At 43.4% G+C, this 18,752-nt stretch overlaps 1 protein-coding gene across 1 annotated transcript in view; it reads left to right on the top strand.

Annotated features, from left to right (window-relative positions):
* SCFD2 (sec1 family domain containing 2) overlaps window positions 1–18,752 on the top strand; it is a 315,820-nt gene that overhangs the window by 108,880 nt on the left and 188,188 nt on the right. The window contains 1 exon segment of the mRNA XM_084759717.1: window positions 957–1,206. Coding sequence (XP_084615843.1) covers window positions 957–1,206 — 250 coding nt within the window.

Here is an 18,752-nt window from a genome sequence, read left to right as displayed (position 1 = left end):
CCCACATGGAAGCTCACAGCTGTCTAGCACTTCAGTCCCTGGAGATCAAATGCCCTCTTCTGGCCTCTGTCACCATTGCATGCACATGATGCACACACATGTAGCAAAATACCCATACCTAAAAATAAAAGAAGAAAATTAATATATACTAAAAAATGAAATGAATTATCTTCAATTTCACCAAAATAAATATTAAACCAATTCTCAGTGAAATTGCCCAGTTTGTGACATTATTCTGTTTGCCAGATGCAGCAGGAAATGGGCTTTGGTCGCTATAAAATATTCGGCTAATGTTTGCCAACATAGAGCATATCAAAAAAGATACCCTGCAAGACAGTGATTCCTTTAAAGGAGCATTGGCACTCATTTGAATATGTAGATTCCTTTAAAGGAGCATTGGCACTCATTTGAATATGTAGATTCCTTGAAAGGAGCATTAGCAATCATTTGAATATATACATTCTGCTAAAGGAACATCAGCATTTGTTTAAATAGATGATCTGCCAGGTTTGTTTTTTAAATTGTATTACTTTACATTTTTGTTTACAATTTCGAGTTTTCGAAGTGCTTACATTTTCTTACAGAGCTGGGGATCAAACAGGGACCCCTGCACCTGCTAGGTAAACATTCTGCCCCAGAGCTACACCGCAGCCTGATGAACCACTTGCATTTTATTTTTTAAAAAATTGCAATCGCATTTGCTCAATAAGATTGAGCAATAAGGTCTTTATCAAAGGGCCTGCAACTTCACTTGCCAGTCTAAAAAATGGGTTTCTCAGAATGAAAATTCTAATACCACACTTCTCACAGTGTTATATATAGCCAGGATTAATAAACACAGAAATGAAAGACAGTGTGGTCAAGAAGTGCCATGAAGATCTTTGAACTAGTGTGGACCCCGAGTTACGTCTTTGTGGAAGGCTGACATCTCTCTCTGTGCTTTGCTACCGTTTCAGAGCCTCGGGGATTCAACCATGGCGGTCGTGCTAAATCAGCTGCTACCTATGATTAAGACCTCAAGCCAGAGAACCAATGATGACTACAGCCCTGAGGAGCTGCTGGTCCTCCTCATATATGTCTATTCTGTCACTGGAGAGTTGACACAGGACAAAGACCTGGGAGAAGCCGAAGAAAGGGTGAAGAAAGCTTTGGCCCATGTCTTCTCTGAGGAGTCTGAGCTGTCACCTTTGCTGCAGAGAATCACAGGTGAGGTTGGAGCAATGTTAGCAGACGAACTGTGTGAGTGCGGAAGCCAGGGATTTGTGTAGACTCTCCATGAGGAAGAGGGGACCGTGTCCAGCCACCTGCAGGCCCAGCCTGTCTTCCCTGTTCTAGTCGTGGTAGTGGAACAGTCTGCTAAGTGTTTCTTAGAAGGATGTTTGGTCAAATAGCAAAGTACTCAGAGGGAAGAAAATTGTTTTGTAAGGTGCTCCACAGTACCACGGGATTAGAACTCACCATTTTCAAGAGTTTAATATTATTTTGAGAGTGTTGTACTTCATTTGAATTTTAGTTAATTGGTACTATCCAAAATGACACCCTAGCATCCTAGTAAGGAAGGCTGTGATAGGTTGTGGGCAATCTACACTTATCAGGAACTGTACTGATTCACCTCTAGTAAAAGCCACACCGTCACTCATGAAAGCATCCATATGTAGTGTTAACTCATTTTCAGTCGTTTATATTTTGTGTAAAGCAATTTAATTGGTATAAGTCATGGCTAGAAGTTACTGAAGCCTACACAAAAAGTATGACTACTTTAAAAGCAGTCCATGTTTCCATCCATTCACTCACACATGTGTCTATGTGTGTGTGGGGGGGTGTATGCAGACAGCCATGCTCAGGTAAATTCAAATGAAGCTGTGCATCCTCTCGGCCCCGTGGGCCTGGTTGTGGGGAGCACGGAGATGTCTCTGATCTGGGCCCTGGCAATGGAGAGCTCGGTGTCTGTGCGCAGGCCTTGTTGTGGGGAGCACGGAGACATCTCTGATCCAGGCCCTGGCACTGGAGAGCTCGGTGTCTGTGTGCAGGCCTTGTTGTGGGGAGCACAGAGACGTCTCTGATGCGGGCCCTGGCACTGGAGAGCTCGGTGTCTGTGCACAGGCCTTGTTGTGGGGAGCACAGAGACGTCTCTGATGCGGGCCCTGGCACTGGAGAGCTCGGTGTCTGTGCATAGGCCTTGTTGTGGGGAGCACGGAGATGTCTCTGATCCAGGCCCTGGCACTGGAGAGCTCGGTGTCTGTGCGCAGGCCTTGTTGTGGGGAGCACAGAGACGTCTCTGATGCGGGCCCTAGCACTGGAGAGCTCGGTGTCTGTGCATAGGCCTTGTTGTGGGGAGCACGGAGACGTCTCTGATACAGGCCCTGTCACTGGAGAGCTCGGTGTCTGTGCATGTGCATTATATTTTGCTCCTACTTCTAACCCTTCCTGTGCCTGGTGATGGAGAGCAAAGCCCTGACGAGTTGGGAACTTCCGGTTCACAGGCAGGAAGCATTTCCTTGCACAGCACAGAACCTGCTTGCCAGCTTAGAATCTCCTTACGTGAAACTTATGGCATCTGTTGCCATTTTGTTAAGTATAGCACTATCTGCCATTACGTGTGTTTGTTTGGCTGGAAGTAAATATTGACTTAGAGTGGTTTAATATGGTTTATACAATGCTTAGAACAGAGATTTGATTTAAAGTAAAATTGGATGCTAGGAGTATTTCATTGGATTTCATTATGTTTAAATGAGCAGTTCCCAAGACAGACAGAGAGGCCAGTGTGCATGCTCTAATTACGGCTGTTTGGGTAGGCTTTATAACATCTGCATGTGGAGAGTTTATTGTTGGAACTGAAGTAATGCTCCAGGAACACTCTTAATATTCCCTCAAGGTGTTCATTGACCCCACAGTTCATTTTTTTTATTAGCTTCTTTACACTTGCTCAGGATATTGCATTTTCTTGCTTTGAAAACATTTCTGTGAATGCATGTTTGTGTAGGAAAATTTTTGTTAGCTCAAAATTAAAAAGTAGTAAATTGTGGAAATTTAAAGTTTTGCCTAAACCTTTATTTTACAATATAAAGCATACATTTTTTTAAAAACCAATATTAACTTTGTATATTTAGTATAAGTGGTCCTGAGGGTGTTACTTTGGGATATGTGAACTTATCACTAGAAAGTATGCACACACAGTGTACACAAACACACCCACACCCACATAAACACACCTACACTTACACAATCTGTATGTATGTGTGTGTGAATGTGTGTGTGTGTGTGTGTGAGAGAGAGAGAGAGAGAGAGAGAGAGAGAGAGAGAGAGAGAGAGAAAGAGAGAGCGAGAGACAGAGAGAGACAGAGAGAGACAAAGAGAGAGACAGAGAGAGACAGAGACGGAGAGATTTGTAGTTGATTAGCATGGACATTTCTTTTTATTAATTATGTTGAGAACTCAGCTGGCCTACAGTAAGGGTTTGTCTACAGATGCTGCTGAGGAAAGTGTGTCGTTTATATTGGGGTGAAAAATTAGTCACAAGGTATTAGAGAAGTAGCGATTCTCTTCTGTAAGGTGGGGCTACTTCAGCCTGTATCTAAAGAATGAATTGTCTCCAAGTATACTGAGGACCCTGCAGCAAGGCTGCCGCCCTCACAGGCTGCCTGCTGTTATTCTGTGCTTCCATCACTCCAAGGCATAGGTTTGGCTTTCTTGCCACCGAGTCGCAGTATTGATTTGATTCCTGATGGATGACCTGTGGTTAATGAAAAGCCCACGTGACTACTACATCCTCTGCAAGCCGAAGCTCAGGCTTGCTCACTGCGTTGTGTCATGCTGTGTGTGCCCAGCCATCCCGTCATGTACTTAGTACCTGGAGAGAAAACCAGCCTTGTCGTTACTGTTTTAGATATTGCCGTTGCTTTTCTCTGTCTCTAAGACCTCCTTGTACATGTTTGCCATACCCCCCTCTTTTCTCTGCATTGTAATAAGTTAAAATATTATTTGTAGCCATAGGAGTCTGTGGGATGCCTGTCTTTTGGAAGCAAGAGTAGCAAACTTTAATTCTGCTTATTTAAATAATATCTCTTGACAGTGATTGGCCATATTTAAAATTTATATTTTCTTTTATCTAATCATTATGTAGTTTATTTTTGACAGTTTCTTTCATGTACCTCTATTCTTCCTTTGTGTAGGAAGAATAATAAGAAACTGTGCTTGGTAAAACAAAACAAAAGCTGAACATGTTGGTCAATGGCGGCATGGTATTTTTTTTTAATCTGCTTTCTTTTTAATAGATCCTTCCCAGGGACATCTCTAGAGTGGTGGCAACTGCTTTCTATTCATGCACAATAACAAGGATTGGCTTTTGGGTGCTGGGGTGGGGAGCTGTGAGGAGAAAACTGCCCTGGCCTACGCTGCTGGTGTTATGCTTCCTCAGTCCTGCTAAGTTCAAAGAGAGGATGGGTCTCTGTGCACTTCAGTGTTCGCCTGCCAGCCACAAGAAAAATAAAGAAAAGCCATTTGAGCTGTCTTCAGAGAATGAAATCTAATGCCGATTTTGAAGTACTCTTGGAATGTCATCCTACAGGGAGCTGTACTGGAAAAAGCAGACGCTTTGAATGCAGAAAACCATGATTTAAAAGTTGTGGCCCTGCCATTTCCTAGCAGTGTGGTGTGTTAGCTGGCTACTCCCTGTCCCTGAGCCTTGATATTGGACATGACTGCTCTTGTTAATCACGTGTGATCTTGCTGAACATAAAATGATGCTCTTTATGAGAACTAGTTTTGGGTCCACATGGGGTTGTAAATAAATAATAATTTTGATAGCATCTGCCACATACTGTTGAGCTACTCAAACCTTTATAGCTGATACACATCGGCAGAGAGATTTTTGCATGATGTGCCGGCTAGATTTCTTTGTCAACTTGACACAAGCTAGTGTCATTTGGGAAGGGGAACCTAAATTGAGAAAATGCCCACACCAGATTGGTCTGTGGTCCATTTTCTTGATGATGATTGCCATGGGAGAGCCTATCCACACGGCGGGGATGGTGTAAGAAAGGCTGGGCAGCGTCCCTCCGTGGCCTCTCTCAGTGCCTGCCTCCAGGTGCCTGGCTAGTGTTCACGCCTTGACTTCCCTTCATGATGGACTACCACTGTTAGATGACATAAACCCTCTTCTCCCCGTGTGACTGCTGTTGGTGTTATAGCTCAGCAGTAAAGGCTCCAACTAAGGCGTTCGGCACTGAAGCGACTGAGTCTTAGGAAGGTAGTGTGCCCAGGGCACTAGCCACTCTGGGACAGCAGCTGACCTTTGCACTCTCTTATCTGACCTTTGCACTCTCTTATCCTCCCCTAGACCTCTCCTGCACTCATCTCGCACACCACTTTTCTTCCAATTAATAATTCCTCATCTATTTTCAGGTCTTTATTCTTTCTGTGCTTGGCTTATTTAACTTAACACAGTGTCTTCCACTTTCACTTTTTTCCTGCAAATGAACATATTAGCTTTTACTACATAAAACTAATTTGCATGAACTTCTTGGTTAAACATTTTTTTGTCACTGTTCATTCACTCATTTTCCCTGGGTTCTTATGGTGCCTTCTAATGCAAGGCCATGAGGGCACTAGGTCTGTTTAGGTCAGTTTAATGTAAAGTGAGAGAATGAATAATTCAGAGTCTCTCAAAATTCTGTGGTTCAAGCTCCAGGCGTGGTGAAACCGTAGCAACAGTAATTTGCAGCTGACCTTCTTTTACTCCCTTGTGATAATATGGGATTGCTGGGTTTGGCATCAGTGCCTCGGGATGCACTGCACTGGATGAACCTAACAAGTAAGGACTTGCTTTTCTCTGAAAGATTAGAGATGATGTCCTCCCTGATTAGAGATGTCCTCCCTGAGTGCTCTGAGGCTGCAGTCCCGTCACAGTCGTCTTGAGGCAGGAGCTTTCCCAGAGACAGTCTGCCTAAGGGTTTAGAGAAGGAAAGGAAGATAAAGGAAAAGGGCGTTGGCTAGTTGAGTCTGTACCCCCACCATCATTTTTTGTTATCAGGGAAACAGTAGTTCTCTTGAAAGTTTCACCCAGAAACAACAGAGTAAGTTTTCTCTTAGAAGAAATGTGGAAATGTACACAGTACATACCCTGGGATAGCAAGGAACACACAAGTCTGTAAGCTAACATGTCTAATAACATGCCCTAGGCATCTCAGCTTCAGGTAAGTACTGCTGCAATGCTAACTTCTCTCTGTGACTACAAATGCTTCAGGACAGAAGACAAAATTATATCTAAAATAAAAGAGTTTCAGTTTTCACTTTTCAATAGCAATTGCTCTGGAGCTTTGAATGTGACTGTTCTTTGTAGGCTCATGTGTTGGAACTCTTGGTCCCCGGTTGGTGGTGGTACTGTCTAAAAGTCTAAAACATGTGGCCTTGCTGGAGGAAGAATATAACTGGGGATGGCCTTTGAGGCTGCAAAGCCTCATGGGAGCTCTCAGCTTTCTGTTCCATCCGCCATGCCTACCTGCTGCTCTGCCTCCAGCTGTGATAGTGATGGACTCTTACCCATCTGGAACTGTAAGCCCAAACAAGGCCATCCTTCTAGAAGTTGCTTTTGTCATGGTGTTTCACCACAGCAATGGAAAAGTAACTGATACAGTTGCTTTCTCCAGTAAATCCAAGCATCCTTGGGAGATTTTGCAGTTGCCTAGACTTTTGCCTAGGAGTCAAAAGGCATAGTATCACTGCTTTGAGAGTGGACGCATGCTCATTCTGCATACAAAGAAATCAAGACAACAGATGTCAAGCGCCTTGCCTCAAATCACCAACCAAATATCCCATTCTGTGCAGGAGTTGGGCTAGAGACTGAGTCTTGATTTCCAGTCCAAAGTTCTTACTAGGCCAGTGGTTCTCAACCTTGGATTTATGTGTCCCTGCAGGAACACACAACTTGCAGCTGAGGTCTACCAGATAGAGTACTTCAGGAGTCATCTAGAAACACTGTTACATCCTTACATGTGAACATACAAATATTTGCAGGTCTACTGTGATTTATTCAACCTTTCCCTCAGGTTTGTGGAAGGTTATTCTTACAAAATATGAAGCAGTTCCAAACGGAGACTTGTAAAAGAAAAGTAAACAAGGCAACAAAGCAAACACATTTCTCCTTGGAGATTTCTCTTACTATCACGTCTGCATCTTTTCCTCATCTCATAGTTTTCTCGCAGTAGTACATTAAACTTCAGATGATGCATTTCTGTATATTTCTGTCCCCATGGATACCATTTCAGCTTTAAAAAAAAAACTGCAGGACTTAAAAAATCTTTCCCTTGAGCATTCCTTCTGGCTTGGTAATAACAGTGGATTGCTATGGCAACTCTAAGAGGGATTTTGTAAGTCCAACATCAGCCCTTGCATTCATTACCTATACTCAAGTAAGAATGTTAGTTTATGAGAGTAGATGACAACGTACCAACCCATGACTGCAGAGTCAACACACACAGCTAAAGGAGCTCATCGGGGCTGATGGGAAAATATCCATGCAAGGGTTCATCTTGTCTATCACCTATCAGCCATTTCCACTAAGGACTGTCCTTCACTGTTTTGTGTCTCAGACTTCTTGCGTCAGGCCTGCCAGAATGAAACAGAGGGCTTTATCGAGTTGTTTTCTACAGTGGCTTGCAACCCCGTTGTTCTACCTTGGTCCTTATTTCGTCTCTTGATTTCTAGCATTCCTGCTGCAAACTCTGATGAAGAACATATGTCGGCTTCCAGAGCACTCCCCCGGGAAATGTTGGAACTGTTACATTTGGTTTTACTATCCAACATATTAAAACAGTTAACCACAGCACGTATTACTAAATAGCCATATCAAGTGAAGTTTAAAATGTTTACTACATATTTAAAATACATCACAAGCTGTGCAGAAAGATATACGGAGCTGCTTGTTGAGGCAGCCAACCAGCAAAGCAGTCTCAGTAACATGAGGGAACCCTACACATTACTTTTCCCTGGCACCTCATTTAAAGCAACCATTATTATTTATAACACGAGGACAAACCTTCTTGTGCTGATATTTACATGTGTATAAATGCATGGAGCATATTGTCTATGTCACTAATATTCATATCTGCATACTGTATGAACTGTGGTGCTGCCATACATCAAATAGTGACGTTTCGGTTAGCCATGGACAGCTGTGATTCAGTGGGTTCACAAAGGCCCACATGTTCACTGTATCTCTTGATACAGCAAGAGGCCATGTACAGTGATTAACTTACTCTGTCTAGATTAGTGTAATCAACTCTCAGGGTCACATGATGATGTAATCCCTTGATGGTGTGTTTCTCAAAATACACCCCCATTGTTAACCAGCAAAAGACTATAATTATCCATATGATTTGACAATTAATTAAGAGGCTTTTTACTAGGTTTTATTAACACTAGATATGGTATAAATTTCCTAATAATAAAGAAAAGAATGTGTGACATACAAGGGTAGTTGCTTTGAAAACATAGCTGTCGATGGGGCCAGGTATAGCCAAAAATGTCACAATGGAGAGTAACCTCCTTCCTCAATGTGCCCATTGGAATGTACCCTGAATTTCTCTAATGCAGTGACTTTCAATCTTCCTAACGCTGTGACCCTTTAATACAGATCCTCATGCTGTGGTGATGCCCCTAACCATAACATTATTTTGTTGCTACTTTATAATGATTATTTTGCTACTATTATAAATTATAATGTAAATATCTGATATGCAGGTTATCTGATAGGCGACTCCAAAGAGGTCATGACCCATAGGCTGAGAAACACTGCTCTAGTGTCTTATAACATAGCATCAGAGCAGATATTGATTGAAATAATTACTGAAACTAATGGCAGGCATGGTGACACAGGCTCCTGATCTCAGCACTCAGTGGGGCTGAGGTAAGAGGAGCATGAGGTTAAGGGTAGCCTGGGCTATATAGTGAGTTTAAGGATAGCCTAGACTATATAGTGAGTGCCAGTCTAGGCTATTGAATAAAACTCTATCTCAAAAGGAAAAGAAAGAGGGGGAGGAGGAGGAAGAAGAAGAGAAGAAGAAGGAAAGGACTGAAGCTTTTTTCACTGTGTAATTGCTCCTCCATATTCAATTAGCTATTATAATTGTAATTGTTATGTAATTATATATAATCCTTTGAATGTAAGCTTTTTGAGGGCAAGAATTGTCAATTGGATAAAATAAAATTACTTGCATTTCCTGAAGATGATTTATAATTGGACTTTTCATAAATACAAAAGTGATAGTCATCTTGTTCCCTATTAATCACAATAGAACTTAAAATTCACCCACAAATTCACTGTCCGGGAAAATGCACTAACATTTGCTGAGCATTGCCAGCTGATAGTGTCAGACAAGATCTTGTTTTACATGGTTTGGAGTTGGTCTGTTGTAGTCGAGTGCCTAGAATAAAGTCAACGGTATATAGCATCATAAATGTACTAAAAGTGAGATTGTGAAGTGAGATTCTGAGGATGTTGGCGTCTTAATATCTGTGTCCTCAGTTCTAGGAGGCAAAACTCCTTCAGAGAAACTCCATGCTCAATTAGAGAATAATGAGAGTCCTCTAGCCTTCAGAGGAGCTTGTTACAGTCCTGAGAGTGAAGAAAAGCACTGACGTACAAACATTTCAGCCTATAATTGTGGCAAAGATAAATGGATGGATGGATGATAGATAGAGGCTGGCAAAGATAGGTGGATGGTAGATGATAGATAGATGCAAAGATAGATGGATGCAAAGATAGATGGATGCAAAGATAGATGGATGGGTGATGGATGGATGGGTGATGGATGGATGGATGGATGGGTGATGGATGGATGGATGGGTGATGGATGGATGGATGATGGATGAGTGGGTAGATGATGAGAAAGAGATACAACAGACTCTAGGCTGAGACTTCTTTGATGATGGAGAATGAAAGAATAACATGTTGGGCACCAAAAGGGGCATGTATGTGTGCAAACTCAGTGATAGTGGCTTGTGTTTTGATACATAACTATAAATGTAACCAGGAATGTAATTCTCACAGAGGCTGACTTTGTCTGTCTGCGTGTACTGCCTGTTTATTCTGTCCTTAGCACCTGGACTGAATTGGTCCCAAGCGGAGTGGTGATTTTCACTGAAGCATGTGTAAAATGAAGCCCCCTCCTTTTTTTTTTTTTTTATTCCTTTCATTTCTTAAAGCAAAACACATGGCTGCACCTCTTCTTCAGGCTCTTGACTTGTTGCCAAGCTGACCGAGAGCCAACTGGAACAGGAAACTGATACGGTGCAGCGCTCATTAGCAATTTACATTTTCTAATGCAACAAGAGTTAGTGTGATAGGTTTTATCCAAATCATTTGCTGAAATGAGTGGACACTTTATTTCTTTATCTGTGTTGTGCTGGTGAAGAAAACCAGTTTAATCCGAACAAGTCTTTTCACATGGTGGTGTAGGATCTGAGGCTCCTTCCTCACATGTCATCAACGCCAGGCAAGGGAGTCAGTCCCCGGCCAAGAAAGGTTTCTTCCTAATTAAATGTGTTTGGATGCTTGTCTGGCTTGGACTGCACACCATTTTTGTGCATGCGGAAAGCAAGCGCTGGACTAACTGGGGTTACAGCTGCTGCTCCGTCACCTCCTTGTCTTGTAAGACATGAAGCCACACACGTGCTCATCTTTAATAAGTGCAGTGCGCTATACATCGTGCTCCTAGAAACTGATCTCCATATAGTGGGAGATTGTATTTTTGTTAATTTTTCATTTTTAATCTCTGTGCTACCCTCACCTTCACCCTTTCCTGTTCCTCATCTCACTCCTTTCTGAGAGAAATCAGAAAGCCAGCACAGAGCATCTCGGTGAGTGGGCGCTTGGGAAGTTAGCACACTTCTTTTGATTATTTCAAGTTGTTCTCCTAGGGAACAGAAATCCAGACAAGGATGACATCATCTGCGCTGAGTACAAGCCTCTTTAGAAGCAAGCATTTGTAATGGCTTTTGACTAGACCTGATTATAGCTTTTCAGAGGAACAGCCCTGCCAGGTACCAGGCTGGAGATGTGGGAGCTGCTCTTCCGAGTCTGGGCAGCCGTGCTCAGCGCCTCCAGCACAACAGCAGCCACCCGGTGTGTGTAGTGGAGGGTTCTGGGTGGCGCATGCGCACGTGCAGGGGCGCTAGCGCTAGCCCATGCTTAGCTATCCCTGTTGTTATTACCTTGGTCGTTCTTGCTTCAGCCAAATCAGGCCTAAATTATATTAAAGACATATTTAACATGTGAAAAAAAATCAGGAAGCTATTTGTGAGGATAAAAGTATTTGTGTAGGCTTCCCTCTCCTATGTGTCTGCCTCTCCCAGTGTAGGGACCAAGCTTAGGACCTTGACCGTGCTAGGCAACGTTCCAGCACTGAGCTATACACCCAGCACCGTATTTTGGGTTTTTAACTGACTCTTCTTTTTCTTTCTTTTTAATAGCGAAAAAAAAAATCAATATTTCCCCTAAAATAATAGAGTGGCAAGAGTACATGTGGTCAGGCTGAAAAATATCTGGGACATTACTCTCCAGGGTAGGGAGGAGCAGTTACTAAATAGTGTCCTCCACCCAGGGCGTCTTCTGTGTCTGCACTCAGCGACACACCCCTCTGTCCCGGGCCTCTCAGGGCTGTGGAGTATCGTTTTCCATGATGCACTCTCTCTGGGGACATTTCCTTCTTCCCTTCCCTTTGTTCCTACCATGGGTCTTGTGCCTACTTGCATGTGTTATACCCCCCTACACCACAGGCCCTCCAACTACCTCCCTAGGGCTCTAAAGTTAACCCTTTAGAGTCATTCTAAACCATAGAGTCTGGGGTCAGCCTGCCCCATCCTCCAGATAACCTCAGTGCACCCAGTCCTACTGTGTGTTTTAAAGCAAGCATGGCTTATTATATAGTTGTGTAATAATTTCAATAGTGTCTGGCTTTCCCTTCTAGACCCTAAACTCCTTGGGTTCTGCACACCCCTGAACCTCAAGTGCTGATCTTGTCTGCAGGCACGTAATAGGCTTTTGCTAATACTATCTGAACAATAAAGATTATCAAGGATGGAAGCTGTGGCCCTGTTTCTGAGCTTCCAGTGACACTTTGCAAAAGTGCAAATGTGGGGCAAGTTCTGGAGGGTCTCTCGGACAACAGAATGACGAAGAAGAGAGTAGAGCATCGAAGGGCACAGGTGTCCTGACACCCACAGTGAGGAAGACTGTCAGGAAGATGTTCTGTGCAGTGAAAGCTGATAGTAGCAACTGTTCCTGCAAGTCCTGCTTTGCAGCTTATTGCTTTCCTACAACTAAACCTCTTAGGTCTGGAGACTTTCAGTTTGGTAAGCCGTGTCTTCCCCCATTTCTCTGGTTTGGCTAGCACGTTTCTCCTGATTTCTCTCATCTTTCTTGCACTGCTCTGCTTGCCTTCTTTCCCCTCAGCCAGCTTTCCTGGTCAGGCACAGAATGCACTGTTCAACACAGAACATCATTAAGTCATCTTTTAACCACCTGTCTTCTCCAGTCTGATCCTGTGGGAGGGAACTTACTTCAGACTTTGGGTAACGTTAGATAGGATGGGCCAACAAGGGGCCGTCTTTAGCAGTTAAGGACAAACAGTAAAATGCTAGTCATGACTAAAAGAATATTACAACTTTTTCACAGTTCAGAAATGTTTTAATTTATTTGTGTGAATAAAATACATTTATAATATTAAAAAACCAGTGTGGCTACTATTTATTAAAAATCTTGCCTGCATTTGGTCTTCACTATAAACCCACAATGCAGATGTTACTACCTGGTCACACAGAGGGAAAGATGGGGTCGGCAGGGCAAGGTAACTTACGTAAGACATGGTAAGTGAAGGAGCTACTAGCCTGAGCTCCTCTAGTGTTTCCTGCCCACTGTGTAGTCTGTTTATTTACCATTGTTGACTGACACACAGCTGTTCCATTTAGTGGCTGAAGTTCTTGTCCTTCCTTTTCTCACGGAGTGTGCTAGAGCTTGACTAGGTTCAAGGGCAGGATTTGTTTCCTTTATCTCTTTCTGTGAGCACCAAAGGAAGTAGAGCTTAGAAAACAATTCCATGGGTTTGGTCCCAGTAGGTCTGCCACAGGTTTATATAATGTGATACAGTGATGGGAGCTGAAATACTAAACCCATTTACCAAGAGTGCTCTTGCTAGGTACTTGGATGTTAACTGACTAATTTCTGCTTTAAAATTACAATCATTCTGGCACTGTAATAACCGCGGAACTAGCCCCAACTAGCGAGTGAGGTTTAGGTCCTGTGAGACAACATACAGTCAAGCTGGCTGGAATGTCCCTTACTCACAGGTGTCAAGATCACATTTCTTACAGCTTCTCCCATCTCTTTTCAATACACTCCTCTGAGTATAAGCCTGGCCTTCAGGCCCTCAGTTCGCTTCCCAGTAACTCATACGATCACTTCTTTTGTAACGTTGGATGGGACACATACCAAATGTGTATGGCAGCATTTGCCTGATCCAATCCCTTGGTCCTTTCACCTACCAGAAGCAACTGGATTGTAGACACACAGCTATGACACCTTCACTGTTTGGATCAGCATACTCAGTGTCTGTGAGAATGATCCGGAACCAGCTTGAAAGATGGACTCCATCTGTGTAACTAGCTAACTAGATTGGTTGGTTGCTGTTGTTTTCTCTTTGACAAAATGTAAAGAATGCAAAGAATGCTTGGAACTGAGTGGTGGCTGCTCCTTGGGGTCCTGTGCTCCTCCAAAATCTGTCCCTTGCTTCACTCTGTAATACTACCTTTGGCCCACAAATACCATGGAGGGTGTATCGTCTGCTGTACTGTCACTGCGGTGCTCATGGCCACCTCCCTGTCAGTGTGATGACAGTAACTAGCATTTGGGATTGGCTTGGAAATGGCTCACTTGTTCTCTCACATCATTGTAAACAGGAACTTGAGACCTCCACAGGCATGCGTCCTCAGAGACCCAGAAATGCATCAAGCACAGAGTGTAGCACACGAGCCACTTGGCAAACCTTGTTGACTGTATAAATCTGTCACTGGAATCCTGAGTGCTAGGGGACCTGGGGTCATTGGCTTGGTTGGAAGATGACATGAAGATGTAGCTTGGGAAATATTAATTACATCCTTAAATACCTGCAGATTTTGGATGGTGTGCAGCAATTTTCCATTTGTAGGAAACCTGGGCTTTTATTTTTATTTGTGGAAGGCTGGTTACCTTGGCTACTGTCTGACAAAAGACAGTTTGGGAATATCAAACTTGGGTGACCTTACAAATTTCAATATACTTTCCTACCATTAAAGAAAATGTCCTCTTGAGTTCAATCAGGCTGGACCATCTCTAACTTAGTACTCTTTCTCCCATGTAGGCTGTGTCTACAAGGAACACCAATTTTGTTAACATCAGCCTCTGTCCTTCCAGGTAAAGAACAGGTTAGCCATCCCTACCACAGTGTCTTAGGAGTTGGATCCCCAAATCACCTGCCCTGTCTTTGCTTACTGGTTATTTTAATTGTCAGTGGTCCTGAGCAATTTATGCCACCTTTTTATTTTAGTCTCCTTAATTAGTAGTGCCTGAATCATGACACTAACACTGTGACAGCCAGTGCTCTAGTGGTGTAGGGACTGTAGCACTGGTGTCTGTGTTCAGCTATAGAAATGTGGTCACTAAGCTCATTTTTGAGAATTAGTTTTGCCTCCCCTTTCCTTAGCTTTATTAGGGTATAGTTAGCAAACAAAAGAATAATGTAAATAAAAGTATACATACTTAAGGTATTCTTTTCCTTAAACGCATGTGTTGCTTTAAGAATTGCTAATTCTTGTCATCAGATTGTAAAAATACTGTACCCTTTGTAGTTATTCACTTTCCCAGTGCTGATGATCAAATCAAGGCCCTTATGTAGTTAGGCAAGCTCTCTACCACTGAGCGATAACCCCAACCTATCTTTTTTTTTTCCTGGTATTTGTGCTGGTTAGTTTTATGTCACCTTGACACAAGCTAGAGGCATCAGAGGAGGGATCCTCAATTAAAATGTGTCTATACATTGGGCTGTAGGCAAGCCTGTGGGGCATCTTATTAATTAGTGATTGATGTAGGCGATTCCAGACCATTGTGGGTGGGGACATCCCTGGGCTGGTGGTCCTGGGTTCTATAAGAAGGCAGGCTGTGCGAGGACTGCTCCCCTCCACGGCGTCTCTGCATTAGCTCCTGTATGTACGGTCCTGCCCTGTTTGAGTTCCTGCCCTGACTTCCGTCAGGAATGGACTGTGGGAAGCATAAGCCAATTGAACCCTTCCCTCCCCACGTTGTCTTCGGTCGTGGTATTTCATCACAGCAATAGCATCTCTACCTAGGACAGTGTCTTGAAGCAAGAACTTTTCAGTACATATTCACGGGGCCCATTTCCTTCCTGGTTATGAAAGACAGAAGAAGCTGCCTGGGGGGACAGTGATTGTCTTCCTACTGTGCTTGATCTTCTTTAACAACATAGTGTCCTCTTATCCATGGCTGCTGTAGAAAGTGAGACGCTGGCCTCTCTGAGTGAGCTCTTTGTAGTTAGAGGCTGGCTTTGGAATGCAGTTCGAGGTCACCACTCGCCAGTGCCAGGTTCTGGGTTTCCTCTGTGTGACTGGAGTGTCTCAGGATATCTGTTTCCCCATGCCTTTTCCAAGCACGGGCAGTTCTGGCAAGCTGAACCATGTATGCTAACCACAAAAATCTTGGACTTTTTCGTAACCATCCAACCTTAGGATTTTTTTCTTGCTGAATTTCTTATGCCTAGCCCCTTCTCTGTCTTATATCCTTATTTTTAAAAAGGAACTTCACTGGAGATATGGGTAACAGTGTAAGGTGAACATTTATGTTGGACTCCTTTACAGCTTCTTAAAGACTAACTCTGAGCCAGGCACGGAGGCACAGCCTTTAATCCCAGCACTTGGGAGGTAGAGAAGGGTGGATCACTATGAGTTCGGGGTCAGCCTGGTCTACAAAGCAACTCCAGGACAGCCAAGGCTAACACAGAGAGAGACCCTGTTTAGAAAAACCATTAAAAAAAAAAGACTGACTCTGGATTTCTCTCATGAAACAGTAACTTCACTAAGTTAAAGTTGATATCCATCATGCATTCTGTACCCCTTCTAAGATGGATACCACTGAAAGAGCCTTCCAAGAAGAAATATACTGTAGGGTTTAAAAGGCAGAGAGGGGAACAAGGAGAGAGTCTTCCGGAGGCCCAATTGAGTATGTCCTTACTCAGTCAGCCTGTTACTGCCTGTTACAAGTCTGTTGGTCATGTGTGTGAGAAAGCCCTATCATCACGTGGCAGGAGGAGCGTGCGCCACCTGATCACAGTCAATAGCTGTAGTCACTGCCAGAGCTGTTAGCATGCCTTGTTTGACATGGAACCCAGAAGAATATTCTTTTTCCAACTATGAGTAAGATCTGTGTTCTCAATGCTCCATCTAAGCATTTTTTCCCTGGTAGAAAAGTTTGGATAAACTTTTTTGTGTGTGCTTATAATTCATTTCAAATTGTACTGATCACTATAGCCTCTTAATCTAATCAATAACCACTTATAGGTAGTATCGTAGTTAGGGTTTCTATTGCAGTGAAAAAATACCCAGGACCAAAGGCAACGTGGGGAGGAAAGGGTTTATTCTGTCTTATATTTCCAGGTAACAGTCCATCACAGGGGAGATTGGTGGCAAGAATTCACGCAGGGCAGGAACCTGGAGGCAGGAACTAAAGCAGAACCCATAGACACGTGCTGCTTACTTGCTTGCTCCCCCTGGCTTGCTCATCCTGCTTTTCTGTACAGCTCAGGGTCACCTTCTCAGAGGCAGCACTGCGCACAATAGGCTGCACCTTCCCACAGCAATCATTTAGTCACGAAATATGCTATGTTATCTGTCTCAGCAGACACCCCTGTATCACAGGCTAGAGTCTCCCCTTTGGTTGGGTCTCCTTGTGGGATTGCTGTGCTGTTTACTCGTCTGCATGTCCTTTGTGCGCAGGACACTGTGCTCCTGTAGAAGCTTCAAAGAAGGTCTCAGTATCCCTGGCCTGCCTGTTCCTCCTCACAGTTCTTCCTGTCACCTGATATTCTTTGGTTATTTTTTCATGTGAAATTCTAAGTAGTAAAGTCAAATTGTCTATTTCCAGGAGAAAAAAATATTTCAGCTATAGTTTTAAAATCATTTATTAGTCGGGTGTAGTGGCACAGCCTTTAATCCCAGCACTCAGGAGGCAGAGAAGGGTGGATCACTATGAGTTCGAGGCCAGCCTGGTCTACAGAATGAGTTCCAGGACAGCCAGGGCTACACAGAGAAAGCCTGTCTGAAACAAACAAGCCAATAAACAACCAAGAACAGTAACAAAGAATAAGTTATCATTATAGTATTCTTCCCTCATACTAAACAAACAGTTGTTGGTCCTCTCCTCACTGACTATGCTACAGGGAGTAGTGCTTTGCAGGTGTTACAGTTGAATCTAAAATATCTCCTGAAGACTCAGTGGTTACATTTCTGGCCCAGCTGGTGGTGTGCTGTGTTGGAGCTTTGGGAGGAGGGGCCCAGGTGGCAGGAGTAAGGCGCACCCTGGAGGCAGCTTATTGTGATTACACTGTCCCAGGATGTTGCCTCCTGCCTCCTGCCCAACCTCCCTCTCCTTTCTGGGCAGCCATGAAGTGAAGGAATCCCAATGTTCCCACTGCCATGATGTCCTGACCAAGCACACAGGAGCAACAGTGTGGCCCGAGTGTTGAAACTGCCTTCTAAGTTAAAGAAGTCTTTCCTCCTTTAAGTTGTTTCCTTCAGGCATTTGGGTCCCAGTGACTACAAAGAGACTGCAGGACAGTAACGTGTTCGTAAGAGCTGTAGAATGTTAATGGAACATTGAGATGCTCCTCATTCTGGTTCCGTGGACAGAGGAAATGAAAGGGTAAAGCTAGTATAGAAGTACTAGAAACACAGTAGATGGTGGGAGCAGCCTCGGCATCAGGATGCTGGCAGCTGAATTATGACAGCAGCACTATGCTACTGGTCATTTTGGGAATGAGAGCCTCTTAACTTTCGCTTTGACAATCATGAAGAATTCAGAAAGTAAATTTCCAATATGTACAAACTGTCTCATTGGCTCATCTGTTCAATGTTAGTAAACAGCAGATGTTTGCTAGGGCTCTTATTAATAATAACATCTTTGAAATAATGCCCAGAATAGAAGTATACAACTATTATTTTTTTAATCTAAAATTACTAACATTCCTAGTGATGAGTTCTGTAGCCAATCAGCAGTATCATCATTGTGCTTATGAAAGACCAAGCAAATTACAGCATAAATAAATGTGCATGAATATGAGTGGTGGAGGAGAAGTGTGTGTGTGTGTGTGTGTGTGTGTGTGTGTGTGTGTGTGTTCTGGCTTGTGCACATACATATGGAGGTCAAAGGTCTATCTATGTACAGTATCTTCCTCTATTGTCCTCTAGCTTATTTTTTGAGGAGAGGCGCTCTTTGTGCTGGTAGCTCACCTCTTCAGCTACCCCGGCACCTGCTGCCTACCCGCACCTCTCCTCTGTCGCTCCTCCATGCTGAAGTGTGCCTCTGTGGCTGCTTATTACATGTCTGCTGGCCATCTGAATTCAGGTCCTCGTGCTTCTGAGACATACGCACTGAGCCACTTCCACAGCCTAAGAAATGGTTTCTTGAAATTCTTCCTTAGTTGCCCATGAAA

This window comes from Acomys minous (assembly GCF_964271855.1).
Source record: "Acomys minous genome assembly, chromosome: 15".
In the NCBI taxonomy this organism is placed as follows: Eukaryota; Metazoa; Chordata; class Mammalia; order Rodentia; family Muridae; genus Acomys; species Acomys minous.
This window is presented reverse-complemented; position numbering and strand designations above follow the sequence as displayed.